The 16,941-nt window shown below is 39.4% G+C and overlaps 1 protein-coding gene across 2 annotated transcripts in view; it reads left to right on the top strand.

Annotated features, from left to right (window-relative positions):
• The first annotated feature begins 2,433 nt into the window (after window positions 1-2,433).
• The window catches only part of ACBD3 (acyl-CoA binding domain containing 3), a 34,052-nt gene continuing 19,544 nt past the window's right edge, over window positions 2,434-16,941 (top strand). Inside the window, exon 1 of one of the 2 annotated variants that reach the window (XM_029228565.1) lies at window positions 2,434-2,779. In XM_029228565.1, coding sequence (XP_029084398.1) covers window positions 2,494-2,779 — 286 coding nt within the window. In that variant the 5' untranslated portion in view covers window positions 2,434-2,493. Of the gene's footprint in view, window positions 2,780-11,827; window positions 11,873-16,941 lie in introns of those variants that run through there. The other variant, XM_029228566.1, reaches the window with a different exon arrangement.

The following is a 16,941-nucleotide window of genomic DNA, read 5'->3' as shown; positions in this document are numbered from 1 at the left end:
AACTACTGAGCCTGCGCTCTAGAGACCGTGCTCTACAACAAGAGAAGCCACCACAATGAGAAGCCCGTGCACCGCAGCAAAGAGTAGCCCCCGCTCGCTGCAGCTAGAGAAAGCCTGCGTGCAGCAACGAAGACGCAACACAGCCAAAAATACAAAACAAAACATTAAAAAATAATAATTAAAGTTAAATCTAGGGCTTCCCTGGTGGCGCAGTGGTTGAGAGTCCGCCTGCCGATGCAGGGCACACGGGATTGTGCCCTGGTCCGGGAAGATCCCACATGCTGCGGAGCGGCTGGGCCTGTGAGCCATGGCCGCTGACCCTGCACGTCCGGAGCCTGTGCTCCGCAACTGGAGAGGCCACAACAGTGAAGGGCCTGCGTACCGCAAAAAAAAAAAAAAAAAAAGTTAAATCTAAAGATCCAAGCTAAGTGAAAAAAAATCACTGGGCTTAGAGTACGAGAGTTTGTTTCAAGATGTGGGTTTACCGTAGATCAATGAAGCTTAAGCTTCAGGGCCCCTTGCACAGGCCACTTCCAAGGCCCTTGGAGAGGCCCTGGCAATATATTTACCAGATCAAATGTTTCTGTAAAAGTTTCTAAAGTAAGATATTTAAGACCACTGTCACACTGTATTCAGACTTCCATCACTTCTCTTCTGCATTAAGTGGTGCAGGAATGGCCACTGGCTTTTCTGAGACCTGACTAAGGGAACAATGATTGAATTAGGGATACATTTCATTTGGGTTTACTAGCGTGCATTTATGGTTTGCAGTCATTTCCGGCTACTGTTAAATTATTACTCACCGTGGGTGTAGGAATGGCTTTCTGGAATACACCTACTGCCCATTATGCCAGCTCAGCCAGCACCATGTCACAGAGGTGTAGGACTAGAGGGCAAAAGAACTCTGTGATGTCTGGTACAGGAATGTGATGCCATGGGCAGCAGAGGAGAAACAAGATTTGAAAGAAAACGAGAAACTAGCCCATAGAAAATCCTTCCGACTGTCAGAAGTAAAAAATCCTTTCGACTCTAGTAGGGGATCAAATCTCCCAATGCCTAACCTAAAATAGAGGTTCTCACTCATCAGGAATCTAAGTAATGTCATATATACAATTATAAGTGCACCATACTTATTTTTGTTTGTATGGAATGGAATGGAATATATTAGAATTCTTGTATTTGTGGGACACAAACTTGCAGTTGTACTGTAGTGAGTCTCTATGTGAAGTCACGTTTTATTCATCTTAATGGAGGAGATTCTGTCTTAACATAGCAGATAAATCTTGTCCTGAAAATCGCTGGAGATCCAGTAAAAACCAGGCAAAAAATTGCCATTGGAGCAGCCAGACAGTCCTGAAATATTATAGCTCATATGTGAGACAAACTTGACACATTTTCCCAAATTTGACAATAACCCTAAAAAAATACACAGTAATTCAGTGATAAGTTGTGAAGCTAAAATTTATAAGCAATTAATAATAAAAAAAGAAAGGATCACCATGCTAAAGACTGATTTTTCTGTTTTCCTTATAGAAAACATTACAACATAATTATCATAGGAATAGCTGATCAAAAGTATACAGCCAAAAAGTGTGGGGAAAATTATCGTAACTGTTGCCCATAAAGTCTAGGAACACAGATAAATATAATGTTGTCAAGAGCTTTTTCAATCTTTAAAAAATAAATAAAATAATTATGTTCTGGATTTTTGGACGCCCTGTAGAAGTGTGTCAGGCAGTTAATAAAAATTTTATGGTTATCTGTGTGATGTTTGTGAGTTTTGTTAACTTTTCAAAATGTCACTTCTGAGTTCTTTCTCATTCTAAATATATATTCACTTTCCTACGTTTCTGCTCGTAATTTTTGTGTTTTCTACGTAATGAGGGCCCCACAAATTGTAGGAGCTTCAGTTCCCGAAAAAACCAGGATGTGCCCTTCCATGACAGTCTCAGAAGCCACGGAATTTCTCTGCAGCCTCAGTTTCTTCTTAAAAAAAAAAAAAAAAAAGGCATTTGCTCGGCATTTCCTTAGAATTGCCAGAGTTCCGCCAACCACACAACTCTCTACCAATGCGGAGGGTCTGACCGGAGGGGTAGGGAGCTCACCAGCAGTCACCCTCCCGTCACAGACCTTACTCGGGGTCCTTCTGACCCCGCTCGGCCCCTCCCCTGCCGGACACCGCGAGCCGCCGGAAAGAACGGCGGGGCGGGGGCCGCTGGGCCGTAGTACCCTCCCTCCGGGAGGAAAGAGGGCAGGAGGGGGACCGGGTGAAGGTGGGCACGGGGCGCTCGGGACCCGCGGGGCTAGGGGTCGGAGCGAGTGGTAGCAGAGCGGGGCCGACCGACGGACCGGGGGGGCGGGGCACCATGCCCGGGAGCCCTAGATTCTACTCAGCGGCGGAAGTTCCGGTGTCGGTAGGCGGAGGTCAGAGGTCAGCAGGAAGTCGATACGTGGCCACCGCCTGTCCCCGCCGAGGAGGCGCAGCAGGCGGAGATGGCGGCGGCGCTGAACGCAGAGCGACTCGAGGTGTCCGTCGACGGGCTCACACTAAGCCCGGACCCGGAGGAGCGGCCCGGCGCGGAGGGTGCCCCGCTGCTGCCGCCGCCGCTGCCGCCGCCCTCGCCTCCCGGGTCCCGCCAGGGCCCGGGCGCCGCAGGGGAGCAGCCGGAGCCCGGGGAGGCGGCGGCTGGGGGCGCGGCGGAGGAGGCGCGGCGGCTGGAGCAGCGCTGGGGCTTCGGCCTGGAGGAGCTGTATGGCCTGGCGCTGCGCTTCTTCAAAGGTGAGCCGAGCAGGCCCCACCCCCGCCGCCTCTGCCCCGCCCCGGGGAGACTGGACCCGTCTCGTCCTCACCCACCCGTGCGGGACCGCGGTGACCGGAGCTGGGCTCTGTCCTTGGGGTTACCCGAAGTTTGTCACTACCCGCTTGGCCACTAGGTCCCACCCGCAGGGGCCTGGAACCTTGGTTTATTAGTCCGGGTCCCGCCTCCCCGAGGTTAGCGGGGCATCTTACCTGACTTAGCTTCTCGGTTTTCCAGGAGCCTGGGTGGAAGAATGAGCCATCTCTCTCTTTCCCAGAGGTTCCCGTTCTGGGATTTTTTTTTTTTTTATAACTGTCGCATTCCTTTCCCTGTTTGTTATGGCTTGGCACGTCAGAGCCACCGATTTTTGCCCTTTTTCCACAGTGGAAATCTTTCCATGGGTTTCATATATATACTTTCCATTCATTCTGGAGAGCTTAGGACTTGATCACCTGGCAGTACTGATGTGGCAGAGAGAAAGAAGTAAAGTATTAATCCCCCTTGGCTTGTCAAACTCTGAAGAGAAGGGATGCTCACTATGTAACTAGTAACTTCTAGATCGTTAAAATTTTACCTTATAAGCAATGTCCAAGAGTGAATTCTCAGATTAAGGCCTAAAAGTACCCTCTGTACTTCTCACAGAATTAATTGGAATAAATCTTGTCTTAGAGCTAGATTGTGGTGTGTGCGTTTTTTTTTTTTTTTTTTTTTTGGTTTTTTTAATTGGGTGATTCACGTAGTCAGATGGTGGTGGTACCAGTCACATGACCTTGTCAGTGGGAAAAACTGATGAGAAGAGATACTTAGATCTTGTGGGGTAGATGAGCAAGGAGAAACATCGGCAAATGAAACTTTAGACGTGGTTGCTAGGTTCCGTTTACATTCCAGAACAGCATATTTATGACACTTTTCCCAGAGGGAGTACCTTTTGGAGTACATATTTTACTAGCTGAAGTTGAGTCGTTGAAAGTAGTGATACATTAGAAAGTTATTTGTTTTCTCTGAAAATGACTCTAATTGTGCAAACTAATGAAAGTCTTTTATAAATTTTCCAGAATATTTGGTCATTCCCCTTCATTGCATTTTTTATTAAAAAGTTTACCCTTGAAATATTCATCGTCATTGCATGATGAGTTCAGCTCTCCGTGCCAGCTTGGGGAATTGGTAATGGCTAATGGGTTTTGGATCACTTGACCCTTAGGTCACTGGCTTGAATTTAGAGTTTCCTGAGGTGATGATACCACTTATGTAAAAATCTGGTGGTTTCTGTACAATTCATATAACTACATTTTACTTAAAATTTTTATTCTTGGAACTTACTTTTCCGGTGTACAATAAGATTAAAGTATATTGTAGCAGAATAACATGTAAGAATAGAAACTGAATGAACTTCTAATACTGACTTTCACCATATAACTAACAAAAAATAAATGGATAATTTTATCTTCTGAGCCTGTCTTATTTGAAAATGGTAGTAATGTCTTCTTTGAAAGATTAAAACACTCTTCCCCCCCCCATTATTTGTTTATTTTTTTTGGCTGTGTTGGGTCTTCGTTGCTGCAGGCGGGCTTTCTCTAGTTGCGGCGAGATGGGGCTACTCTTCCTTGTGGTGTGTGGGCTTCTCATTGAGGTGGCTTCTCTTTGTTGCAGAGCACAGGCTCTAGGTACACGGTCTTCAGCAGTTGTGGCTCGCAGACCCTAGAGCGCAGGCTCAGTAGTTGTGGCGCACGAGCTTAGTTGCTCCGCGGCATGTGGGATCTTCCCAGACCAGGGCTCGAACCCATGTCCCCTGCGTTGGCAGGCAGATTCTTAACCACTGCGCCACCAGGGAAGTCCCTAAAACACTCTTAATGTGCAGTAAATTTAGCATTGCTTGGGAGTCAGGAAGCTCTGGATTCCTTTTTTTGGGCTGTGCCGCGCAGCCTGCATGATCCCAGTTCCCGGACCAGGGATTGAACCCGGGTCACTGTAGTGAAAGCGCCAAGTCCTAACCGCTGGACCTCCAGGGAATCCCTCTGGATTCTATTTACCATGTACTCCTAGACAATTAACTTTTGTCTTCCAGACTCAGTTTGTTTATATATAGAGATATAATATGGCTGGATTAAATGAAATTTGACATCTCAGATTTAAGGTTTAGTGCTCTAAAGCTAACATTATCTTAACATGTTTGTTGAGTGGTAGGACTCCTAGGGGAACCTGTAATTTGGGACCTAGTTATCAGTCACCTTAAAGAAAAAAGCTACATTGATAGTTATGATTTACTAAGTTCCTAAGTCAAGCTCTCAAAGCAATATCCAAGTACTTAAAAGGAGAAATAACAGTCTAGCAATCAAAAGCTTCCTTTCTGCATGGATCATTACATGTTAGCAATGAAGAAGCTATTAGTATATGAGGTTCCTGAGTTGGGGTTGGGGGGAAGGATCTAAAAACAGTCAGAAGAATTATGGAAAGTAGGGTGAGTCGAGTGTTGGCTGCCTTTGTTTTAATGTGTGAATTTTTCCAGCATAATACTTGGCATTTTTATCAGTCTTGCAAGGACTTTAATAAATCACTATTTTGTGGTTTTGTATCTCACATGAATTAGAAATAACATTACACTTTATCTTTTACTGTGGAATAAATCTTGAAAGCATGGGTATCTTTTTCCATTGAAAATAACTTGGATTGGGAATTAGGAACCCTGTTTCTCATTCTATCCCTGTCACAGTGATCATAGGCCAGTGACTGAACCCATTGTGTCAATTAGCTAACCCTCTTAGTTTTTGAAGATAAAAGTAAAATAATAGATGAAAATACTGGAAAATGTAAGTTAGCAGTTTACCATCTAAGCTCCAGACATTGTTGAATCCTTATTATGGATCAAGTTTTATATAAGGTTACCACTGTAAATGAATAGTATATTCCCTTTTGCTATTATGGAACTTAGAGTCCAAAAGAGGAGTTAAAGACCCAGTGGCAACTGCAATACAGTGTGGAGGATCCAGAGAGCAAATGCCATTCCAGAGAAGGGGGAAGGCCAAGAGCCATGAAAGGGCAAGACGTGTGTCGGGGAAATGGCAAATAGGAAGTAGGTACTGTAGTTTAATGGAGAGAGCTGGGAAGGTAAGTTGGTGTCAGATCCGTGGAAGGACTGGAATGCTATTGTAAATAGCCTTTTTGACAGCAGACAGTGAGGAACCATTGAAGGTTTTTAAAAGGAGGAGCAAAGTTGCCCAGTTCTACTTTAGGAAGATTAAGCTGGTTTCCTTATCTCTTTAGGTTAAGGAATGAATCAGCTGGCTTTATTGTAGCCTTTATACTTCTTGGATAGAGTTAACCTGGGGAGTTGTGTTTCAGTTTTTAGAGTTCTTGGGGGTGAGTTTTTCCTTCTCTAATACTTTGTTGCCTCACTCCATTGAGCTGGTAGATGGTTGCATTAATTTAAAATTCCAGAGTGATAATTGCCACCAGTTATTGAGCAGATGTTCACTAAATATCAGGTACTATTTTGAGAGCTGTATATATACTGTTTTGTGTAATCCTCTACAAGCCCTTCAATGGGGATGTTATCCTGGTTTCTTAGTTGAGAAACTTGCCCTATAGGCCCGTTAGTTACCAGTAGTAAGAGGCAGAGTGGGTCCTGGGTCTGTCTGATTCCAAAGGCAGTTCTTCTCACTATAGGAGATGAAAAGCAAATAGGAACCTTGCTTTTTGATGGTGTTCCTAGGAAAACATTCAAAACTACCTACCTTGTTGCCTTATCACGTTTTAGAACTTCGTTAATATATTTGCTTGAAAATATTAAGAGCTAATGGAAAGATATTGTTTTATCGAGAATCTCTTCAGAGATCTGGAAAGGTAAAGTGTGGGAGAATCATCTGCTCTAAATTCCTACATAACATTGTTACCCAGTTTCCAATTTTGGTTGTTATGAAAAAATCCCCTCCAAAGGACTGAAGTAAATGTGCCCATCAAAAATATTGGTAAATGCTAAATCTCATTGCTACTAATACATTATTAGACCTTTTGAGAGGCCTGCATTTAGCCAACATAATGATTGTGTTTTACTCTTGGTAAATTGAAAATGGATGTGTGATTCATTAGCAATTGAAAAATGGTAATATTCTAATTGTCTTTCCTTCACTGTAATACTTTTCCTCACATGCTATTTGGTTTGGGGTACAGCTTAAATAAGAAAGAAAAGATAAATGCTTCTTTCCCATTATTAGGTTTCAAAATAATGAGTTGTCTCCCTTAGCAGCCTCAAAAGGTGACAGTTTTCAAAATGTTATATACTCATGCATGTAAACCTTTTTTTTTTTTTTTTACTTAGGCTCTTATTATTGATGCTCAAATTGTATGATCTTTAGCAAGTGGTGGCCTCTTAAGATTGGCTCCTAAGTTCCTTTGACATGACTAGTAGTCTTCTGTAGCTTCCTTGGTATCTGGTATGATGAGATGTTCCAGATTCATCGTATACATTTCCTGCCTCCATAGGAATCAGCTGTTTCTCCAAAGAGACATGGTTCCTTTAGTGGGAAGTGGCATTTGAAGAGCCGTAATCTAGGTGTTAGCAGTGGACGCTCATTGCTACTGGATTGGTCGTTATTTCAGTAGACAGATCTAGGGTGTGTGTGTGTGAGGGGAGTGATAAGTTTTTGAGGGTGTGATATGTGAAAGGAAGCTGTAGTTGAATTTGGAGGAACTTAAGTCTAGGACTCAGTTTCTCTGTGGAATTGTTAATGAATTTCCACTAGCATTGCTGTAGATTACACTGTGTTATGTTGCTGATAGCAGAGAAGCAATCATATGTACATACTGAATAGTTCCATTTCCTTTTGTCCTCTTGAAACATATGCATCTCCAAGAACTTTTATAAATGGCTCCATTAATGTTTTAAAATACTGTACAACTGTAATTTATTCTTTGGTAACATAATAATTAGTGTGCGCCTCCTGGACTTAAGTGGACTAGCTTCAGATAATTTCAAGTTTAATTGTTACTATTGAATATCTGTTAAATTTTGAGTTTATTTTTCCCTTCTTTCTTTATTGTCTTTATCTTTAGGTATACATGTATAGCGTAGGAGGATGTAATAGACCTAAGAGACACTTATAAGAAAGAAAATTATAGCCGCCAAGAATAGTAATGCCTTTTAAACATCTGCTTTTTTAATTTGCTATTTCATATTAGATTTGAGCTGAACTAAAATTTTCCTTTGAATACTGGATTCAAGGATATGTTTATATATGTGTATTTTTTGTATATATTTTTGTATATGTGTATATTTTAGTGTAACTGATTTAACATTTGCCTGAGGCCTCCCCTTTATTTACTGCACGTGCAGAAAAGTATATAAATCATAAATGGTGCTTGATGAATTTTTACAAAGTGAGTACACTTTGGTAACCAACAACCAGAAGGAGGTAATGTTTACTTTTATCAGTTAGCTAAAACGAGAGCTACTCTGGCTCAGTATTTAGGAAGTTGAGTTCTGGAGTGAACACTACCTGGGGTACTTTTTCCTAGTTTTGTCACTCAGTTGTTTAAAATCTGCCTTCCTTTACTCAAATTGTAAGAATTATAAGAATTGTGTATATATATATATATATATATATATATATAAACTCTTAGCAAAGAGTACCTAGCAATTGGTGTTCTGTGACTGCTTATGCTGTTGAAGAGGAGAGATTACCAGGAATTTATTAGAGAGTGTGTTGAATTAATGGGGGGGAGATCAACTTTTATTAAGCACTTTGTACATGCTAGACAGTTTCCAGAGTTTCATACTCATTAACTCAGAAATACTGCATTTATTATACTTTCTTATAAGTAGTATAAGAATGTATCAGTTTATTTCTCAATTGAACATGGACGAGATGTGGTTTTAATTTTAATTTTTCTAGAAGATGGATTTTATTCAAAGTGTATTCTCTGCCAGACAACAGTGATAGGGCCATGAAAGAAAACAGATTTGAGCTTAGGCTGCTTTGGGGGAAATTCTGTATTTGCAATGAGAGAAGGGGGAGGTGGTCCTGCTATCTTCCACACAGTTCAGACAGTCCCTGGATACTGCTTTCAGTTTGAGGCATCATTCTTTAGGGTTAAAGACAAAATGGAGCTCACTCAGAAGAGAGCAACTTGTATAGTGTGGGAATTCGAATCCCTGCCATCATTATCATAATAGCTGCTGTTTAGTGAGTGTCTGCTCTACTCAGGCACTGTATCAAGACTTTGGAACACATTATTTCTAACCCTCACAAGGAATGTGAGAAGTTATTATCTCCATTTTATTGATAGCAAAACTGAGGCTAAGAAAGGTTATCTGTGTCTGTGTTATATACTTAGTATAATAGCAGAGCTGGGTCTTTAGGAGGTATGTATGAGTGAATAAGCTGGGAATATTTAGCCTAAAGAATAGAGAACTCAGGGCAAATATGATGTACAGTATTTTGTGGCTTTTTTTGAGGTCTGATCTGTTAGATGTGTTTTATTTAATGCCAAGGACTAGAAATAGACCCTGTGGATAAAATTGAGACAGATCTACTCAGAATAAAGACCTAAAATAAAAATCACAGCTATCCAAACATGGAATAGGCTGTTTGAGACAATGAATTCCCATCACCAGGAAGTGTTCAAGCATACGTTAGCAGTAACTAGGTGGGTATGCTTTGATTTCTTTATCTTAATCTTTTATGTATCTACTTCAGGTTTTTTCTTTGTTGTTACCGTGCGGCTTATATAATATAGTTATACTATAAAATACTATACTGTAGTATAAAAATATAGGTTAAACTGATAACTTCCATAGCATACAGTAACTCTGTTCTTTCACTTCTCCCTCCCTCACATTTTAGACTATTGATGTTACAATATACACCTTTTTGTATAGTGTGTCCAGTAACAAATTATTGTAGAGCAAGTGGTTATGTAGAGAGGATTTGAACTTTGGTTGTGCAGTTCAGTCGTCTATCTTTAATATCCTTTCCAACCCATAGATTTTATTGGCTTTCATTTCATCAAATAAAGGCTAGAAGGAACATTGAAATAATTTGTTACCTTCCTCTATCTTCACCTCCAGAGAGAAGAGAAAAATATTTCTCAGTAAACTTACTCTGACAGTTGACATGTGAGACTAATAACCTTTTGTTTAATTGATCTCAGATGGAAGGGTAATCTTTCAGAGCTTTGGGCTTGGTAACTGTGATTATAACGCTGTTATCAAATTATTTATGCTGTCTTACTAGAAATGTAAAGTTAGATACTTATGAATTTAATAGAAATGTAATCTAGAAGCCATTTCTCTCTTTATTGGGAAAATGTGTTACCACAAATTTAGTGGCTTAAAGCAACACATACTGTTTTATAGTTCTGGAGGTTAGAAGCTCAAAATGGGTCTCACGGGGTTAGAATCCAGGTGTCAGCAGAGCTCTGTTCCTTCTGGAGGCTCTAGGGGAGAATCTGTTGCCTTTTCCAGCTTCGGGAGGCCAGCTGCATGCTTTGGCTTGTGGCCCCTTCCTCCATCTTCAAAGCTAGCAGCATAACATCTTCAAATCTCCGTCTGACTCTTCTTGCTCTCCCTCCATTTATAAGGACTCTTGTGATTACTTTGGGCCCACGTGGGTAGTCCAGAATAAGGTCAGCTGCAATCTTAATTCCCCTTTTTCCTGTAACCTAACATATTCACTGGGATATAGATTCTGAGGATTAGATGTGGATATCTTTGGGGGGGGGTGGTATTACTATGCCTACCACATGTTATAATGTCTTCTGAGCTGATTACTGAAATTGAGCATATGAGTTTACTCCTTTTACCTTTTTATCAAAGTGAAAACCAAGGCAATTTAAAAGGTCAAGTTGTGCTATAAAATTTATAAGGAAAAATAACCAACCCCGTCTCTCTTTTTTCCCATCTCCAAGACCTTCTCCCCCAAGGCAACCACTTTCCATTATTTTAACTGTTTCTTCTGGTATTTGTCTCCATTTTCCTGCTGCTTCTTTTAATTTATTAATTATTATTATTTAAATATTTATTTATTTGGCAGCATCAGGTCTTACTTGTGGCACGAGGGATCTAGTTCCCTGACCAGGGATCAAACCCAGGCTCCCTGCGCTGGGAATGTGGAGTCTGGACCACTAGGGAAGTCCCTGCTTCTTTAATTTAAAAAAAAAAAAAGAAAGAAAAAGAAGAAAGTAACTTATACATGTATGCCTCTTTCTTCCTTCTTCCCGAATTCTTAATTTTATAATATCACATGTGTGATTAAATCAGTGTCAGTTGTTTCTATTTGTGTTATTCATACCTGAGACAGATCATGCACTTTGATTATATTTTGGTTCTTATGCAAACTCTTTGTCTTTTGTGTAGTTAGAGGTAATTATCATTTTTTTCTCTGTCCTCAGGTAAACTCTTTTTTTTAAGAGACATCTCTCCTAGATATCCTTAAATTTTTGATTCAGTCTTAGCTTTCTACCTTGTGAGTCTCTGCCCACTGTCATCCTGAAAATTACCTTCAACTCTCTGTGGTGTTGGAATTCCTTCTCCTGGAATTCCTTATTTTCTTTTAGACTTTCTCTTTTCCTGTTGGAAATTTCTTTCAGCCTTTTTTTTTTCCCCATGTTGGGAGCTTTCTCAAATGTCCGGTGATCCTTGGGTATTCATTCTTGTTAAAGGGTGAGGCACTGGAGAGCCAATTGTAACCTTGAGTACAAGCTTTTATTGTAGGTAATGAGGCAAAAGTTTCATCGGGGAACCCTCGACATCAGTGTCTTTCAAACTAGTATGTGTAAGTCTTTTATTTTGTGCCAGTTTTTCATGGAAATATTCCTGTCTCCTGCCTGGAGTGTATGAATCTAGTTGGCCAGCATTTAAGCACTAGACAGGAGAAGGGAGGGTGGGTGGAAGTTGTTTACCATTTACCAGCGTAACTTTCATTTCATTTCTCTTTTCAGTCCTGCAGTTCACTCTCAGGCTGGTGTTCTCCTACCTGGAGTATCTGTGATTCGTGTTCTCTAGTGTACACATCCAGACCTCTGCTAAGTAGGGGCAAGGTAGCCATCTGCCTGCTTGGGATTGCCAAACAAAATGGGAGGTAGGGGTACCTGCTTTTTAGATAGTTTTTATTTATATACATACATATGTGTGTGTGTATTTATTTGTTTGTTTGTTTTACTTCTTGGCCACGCCCCGAGGCGTGTGGGATCTTAGTTCCCCAACCGAGAACGAATCCGAGCGCCCTGTATTAGAAGCATGGAGTCTTAACCACTGGACTGCCAGGGAGGTTCCTAGATAGTTTTTAAACCAAAACCCCTATTTTTATCTAGACTTCAGCTTTTAAAGAACCTGGTACCTTCAATTCCCGAGCCTTTCCAGGGTTCTCTGAATTGGCTTCCTTTTTCCTTTTAGTGGGGTTTCATTGAGGATCAGATGTAATTGTGTGTGTTCAATTCACCATGTTTAACTGGAAGTTGAATTTTATGTTTTCAATCCTTTTAATTATATTCGAATTTTTAAAATATTTAGAAATCATTTGACTTTTGCATTTATTTCTTCCTTTAGTCCAGGGTCCGTAAACATTTTCAGTAAAGGGGCAGATAGTAAATATTTTAGGCATTAAGGACCGTATATGGTCTGTGTTCATATTCTTTGTTTTTTGTTTGTCTATTTCTGCTTGTTGTTTAACAATTCTTAAAAAAGATAAAAAACATTCTTAGCTCACAGGCCTTAAAAAACAACTGTGGGCAGAGTTGGTCTAGTTTGCCAATCCCTGCTTTAGTCTGTCTCCTTTAGGTAAAATAGATTTTTAACCTGACTTTTGGTCTTCAATTTTATAGAAAATAAACTTTTTAATATAATTGTTGCTGGACAGATGCCAACAAGTGATCCCTTTTAGTCCATTTGATTGAAAGTGGCTAGCTCTGTACGCACACTTCTCCAGGTAGTAGCGATGGTCATTTCCTGCCTTTCATTGATGTGTTTTCACACACTTGCATCTGAAAAATAGCTCTGCCGCTTCTTTCCAGCATAATTTATATTTGTCTTTTTTTGTTGCCATAGAAAGAGCTTTTCCAAATTGATTGAATTTAATGACTTTGTACTAATTAACTCTGTAAGTGCAGGGACCCAGGATGATGCCTCTCTTCCTTACCAGTAGGACTGAAAGAGCTTTCCTTTGGGAATATGGTCTTGGCTAAAGATCTTTGAGTTTCAGCAAGGCTTTTCTGTCTATTGCAGTTATGGTAGTTATAACTTCTTTCCTGCTAACTATGTTTAATGCCCTTGGAACCAGAAATAATTTTAGGAGAGGGAATTCCCTGGCTGTTCAGTGGTTGGGACTTGGTGCTTTCACTGCCAGGGCCTGGGTTCGATCCCTGGTCAGGGAACTAAGATCCCACAAGTCGTGAAACAAGGCCAAGTTAAAAAACAATAATAATAATAAATATATTTTTTAAAAAAGAAATAATTTAGGAGAAAATTATTCTCATCTAACGCAGAAAAACTAAATAAAACAAACCTTCGTGGTGTGTGAACTAGAGCCATCTGAAGAGTAGGAGAGAAGTAACTTTTTTGTGATACTATAATAGTCTGCCTAATGATATTGATTGTGAAGGGTTTTCATTTTCTGTTTTGGCTGAAGTTTAGAATGTCAACATGATGTGGGCTGTCCTGTACTAAAGGTGGTTGGGATTCTTAGTATATCCTTCTGGGTTTTGTATATTCCTCAGGAGAGAATAATTGATCTGTTAATCTCGTCCCAAAGGCTGAAAAATAAGTTGCCTTGACTTTTAAAAAAGGTTTGTTAAAAAAGAAAAAAAGCATATGTGTATTTGATATAAAAGTACATATGCACATTGGAAATCTGAGGAAATAAAAAATGAATAAAGAAAAATCTGTAATCCAATCTTTCAGAAATAATTATTAGTATTAACATTTTGGTGTGTTTCCATTTCTTTGGTTTGTATGTGTGTGTGTGTGTGTGTTTAAGACAGATTTAGTTCCCAGCTAGAATAATGATGAATAAATTGAAGATTCAGTAATACGTATTAAAGGAAGGATTATAGAGCAAGTCTTAAAACTAGCAAATGCATAAAAGATTCTATGGAAAGGCCAGTAAAATTCGCAAGATTAGATATACTGTTTTGCTCATTTTCACAGAACTTGACCTGTACAGTCAGTTTCTTCTTTAGAGAGATTTGTTGGGTGTGGTTTTGGTGTGGTGAGTGCCTGTTAACAAAGCGTGTGCTTAGTGCTGGCGTTCATGGTGGTGAACAAATTTATGTGAGTGCTTGACAGAGACTTACACTTAAAAGCATATTCCCCTTTTGAAAAATTAATTCCGTCAGGCATAAAAAGGGCAGATGTTAAAATGACATCCAAAAATCCTGAAACCCCCCCTCCCTCTGTTGATGAGTCACCTTTTAGGGTCAAGGTTAGCCTAACACCTTGCTGAATAATGGGTACAGTTTCCTTGTTGACTCACCCTCTCCCATGGTCCCTGATTCTAGTTTGAAATAAAGGAGCAAATTTATCACCTCATAAGAAATGGACCCTCCCTCCATTAGAATAACTTTATAGTAGTCATATTTTAAAAATATTTTTTTCATACCCACTAGTCCTATCTGTTAGCTTCAGATCATCTCCCTAAAGCAAATAAGAATTCTTGTGTATGTTTGAAAATTGCTGTATTACATGACTACTCAGAACTTTTTTTTTTTTAATGGAAAAAACAAAACAAAATCTCAGGGATCCTGATTGAACAAAACAAGGAAGTTATATTCTGCTATGCACTCTACCTCCACTGTTTCCCAGCCTCACTACACCTATTTTTTTCTTGAATGACCAGCAGCATATTTTTCTTTTATAAGGCTCAAGATAAAATGAATAGTTAGGTTGGTGCCTTTTTGGTTTTAAAAAACAAAAACTTTCTAAATAATAATCTTTCAATTAATAGGCTATGGTCAAGGTTGGAACTGTTTTTCAGATCATCACTTTTGGGGGAAGTAAGAAGAAAGTTGTCTGTGCTATGTTTCTCTGAGACATAATTAGCATAAGAAAACTTTTGGTGATTAATATGTACAAAATTAAGGTAGATGGTAAAGGAAGCTTATGGGCATCTTTAAAATTGGAGAAAGGCTTTTTGGTAAAAAGTTGCCACTATTGTTTCACATTTTTTAGCACCCTAACATCTTAGAATACAGAGTTCTGATAAGCTAATTTTGTAAGAAAAATCTTAACTGTAATTTTTAAAAAGAAAGATCTATATGTGTAATCACCCATTTTTACATAGTTATAAACCTAGTATCTAATTTTTTATTCTACTTATTTAAATTAATACATCATAAATATATTCTCTGAAATGCTATATAGCCCTTATATTGTTATTTTAATAGCTGTATAATCTATTCAGTGGATTACTATAAGCATTGCGTTATTGTTGAATAATTAGGTTTTTAATTTTAAATAATGCAGCAGTGAACAGGTATAACACCGTGTTTCTTGCTAAGATAATTGTTCAAGGCTGTATTTAGAAAAGATTCATTGGGAAGTGAATGAAATAAGGAACACCTCTTTTAGGCTTGTTGGGTTTTATTTTTTATTTATTTTTTTAAAATTAACTAATTTATTTATTTTTGGCTGCGTTGGGTCTTCGTTGCCGCACACAGGCTTTCTCTAGTGGTGTCTAGCAGGGGCTACTCTTTGTTGCAGTGCGAGGGCTTCTCATTGCTGTGGCTTCTCGTTGTGGAGCACGGACTCTAGGCACATGAGCTTCAGTAGTTGTGGCACACGGGCTCAGTAGTTGTGGCTCACGAGCTCTAGAGCACAGGCTCAGTAGTTGTGGCACACGGGCTTAGTTGCTGTGCAGCATGTGGGATCTTCCCAGACCAGGGCTCGAATCCGTGTCCCCTGCATTGGCAGGTGGCTTCTTAACCACTGCGCCACTAGGGAAGCCCCTAGGCTTGTTGTGTTTTACATGAAAGATAATGTAAAGATGTATTTCGGTTTTGTAAGCTCTCATCTGTTTTGCTTTATTTTGATTATATACTATGTTCGAATTAAACGTAACTACTGGCCCAACCTAAAGAGTTGGAACAAGTCATCTTATTACCTCTGACATAATTTTATTTTTTCCTTAACTCTAAAATAATTGTTCCTTTATCTCAATATAATTTTTAATAATTTGTTTGCAGTATATATATACCTGAAATATGCACCTAAACACAATTATATACTGTATTGCCAAGCTATACATTTTTAATTGAGCTCAGTAGTTTGTAAACTCCAGGAGGGCTATGAATCCTCGTGTCTAGCACAATGATTTGCGTACAAGGGCTCAATAAATATTTATTAAGTTGAATGAATGAATGTAAAAAAGGGCTTATAATTTCCATCATTGATTGAAATAGACTTCTAAGAGTTAGATTTTAAAATGAGGATTGCGTTTTAGTTGGTAAATATAGACCTATGGATAATCCTGTTCTAAAAGCTTTAGAGGAAATTCCTACTCTTCGTGCTAATTGTTTAGTGATACTGTTTGCTCAGTAGCAAAGACAGATGGCAGGTCCGCAGGTTTCTGAGTTGTTTTGATTTTTATTACATAAGTAAGGTCAGTGCCACAGGTTTGTCTTTTTTCCAAGTATTACATGAATTTGTTCTTGTTGAAAAAAATGCAGATAGAAGTACGTATGTATAATTCTCTTCAGTTCCCACCCACAGTTTTGCCAATCACTTCCCCAGAGGCAGTACCTCTTAACAGGTTAGTTTGTTCTTCCGCATATTTTCCTTTGAAAGATTAAAATGTTTCTAGTTTTGGGACTTCCCTGGCAGTCCGGGGGTTAAGACTCCACACTCCCAGGGCAGGGGACACGGGTTCGATCCCTGGTCTGGGAGCTGAGATCCCATATGCCGCACGGTGTGGCCTAAAGAAAAAAAAAAGAACTATAAAATGTTTCCAGTTTTCAATTTTCTGATCACCACTCCTGATCTTAGCCCCCTCCCACTTTCTCATTCTTATCTTTTTAGTGTGACTCCTTCTAGATCTTTTTCTTTGCATTTACATTCATATAAATGTACCTATAGAATATATATGTGGTATGTCGACATGATGTATTTCATCAATTCTAAGACTTACTATTATTTAAGAAAGAAAAACTGCCAATGATA

The sequence above is a fragment of the Monodon monoceros genome, unplaced genomic scaffold, assembly GCF_005190385.1.
Source record: "Monodon monoceros isolate NGI ecotype Baffin Bay Population unplaced genomic scaffold, NGI_Narwhal_1 Super_Scaffold_18, whole genome shotgun sequence".
In the NCBI taxonomy this organism is placed as follows: domain Eukaryota; kingdom Metazoa; phylum Chordata; class Mammalia; order Artiodactyla; family Monodontidae; genus Monodon; species Monodon monoceros.
The sequence above is the reverse complement of the archived record's forward strand: the minus strand, read 5'-3'. Positions and strand labels throughout refer to the sequence as shown.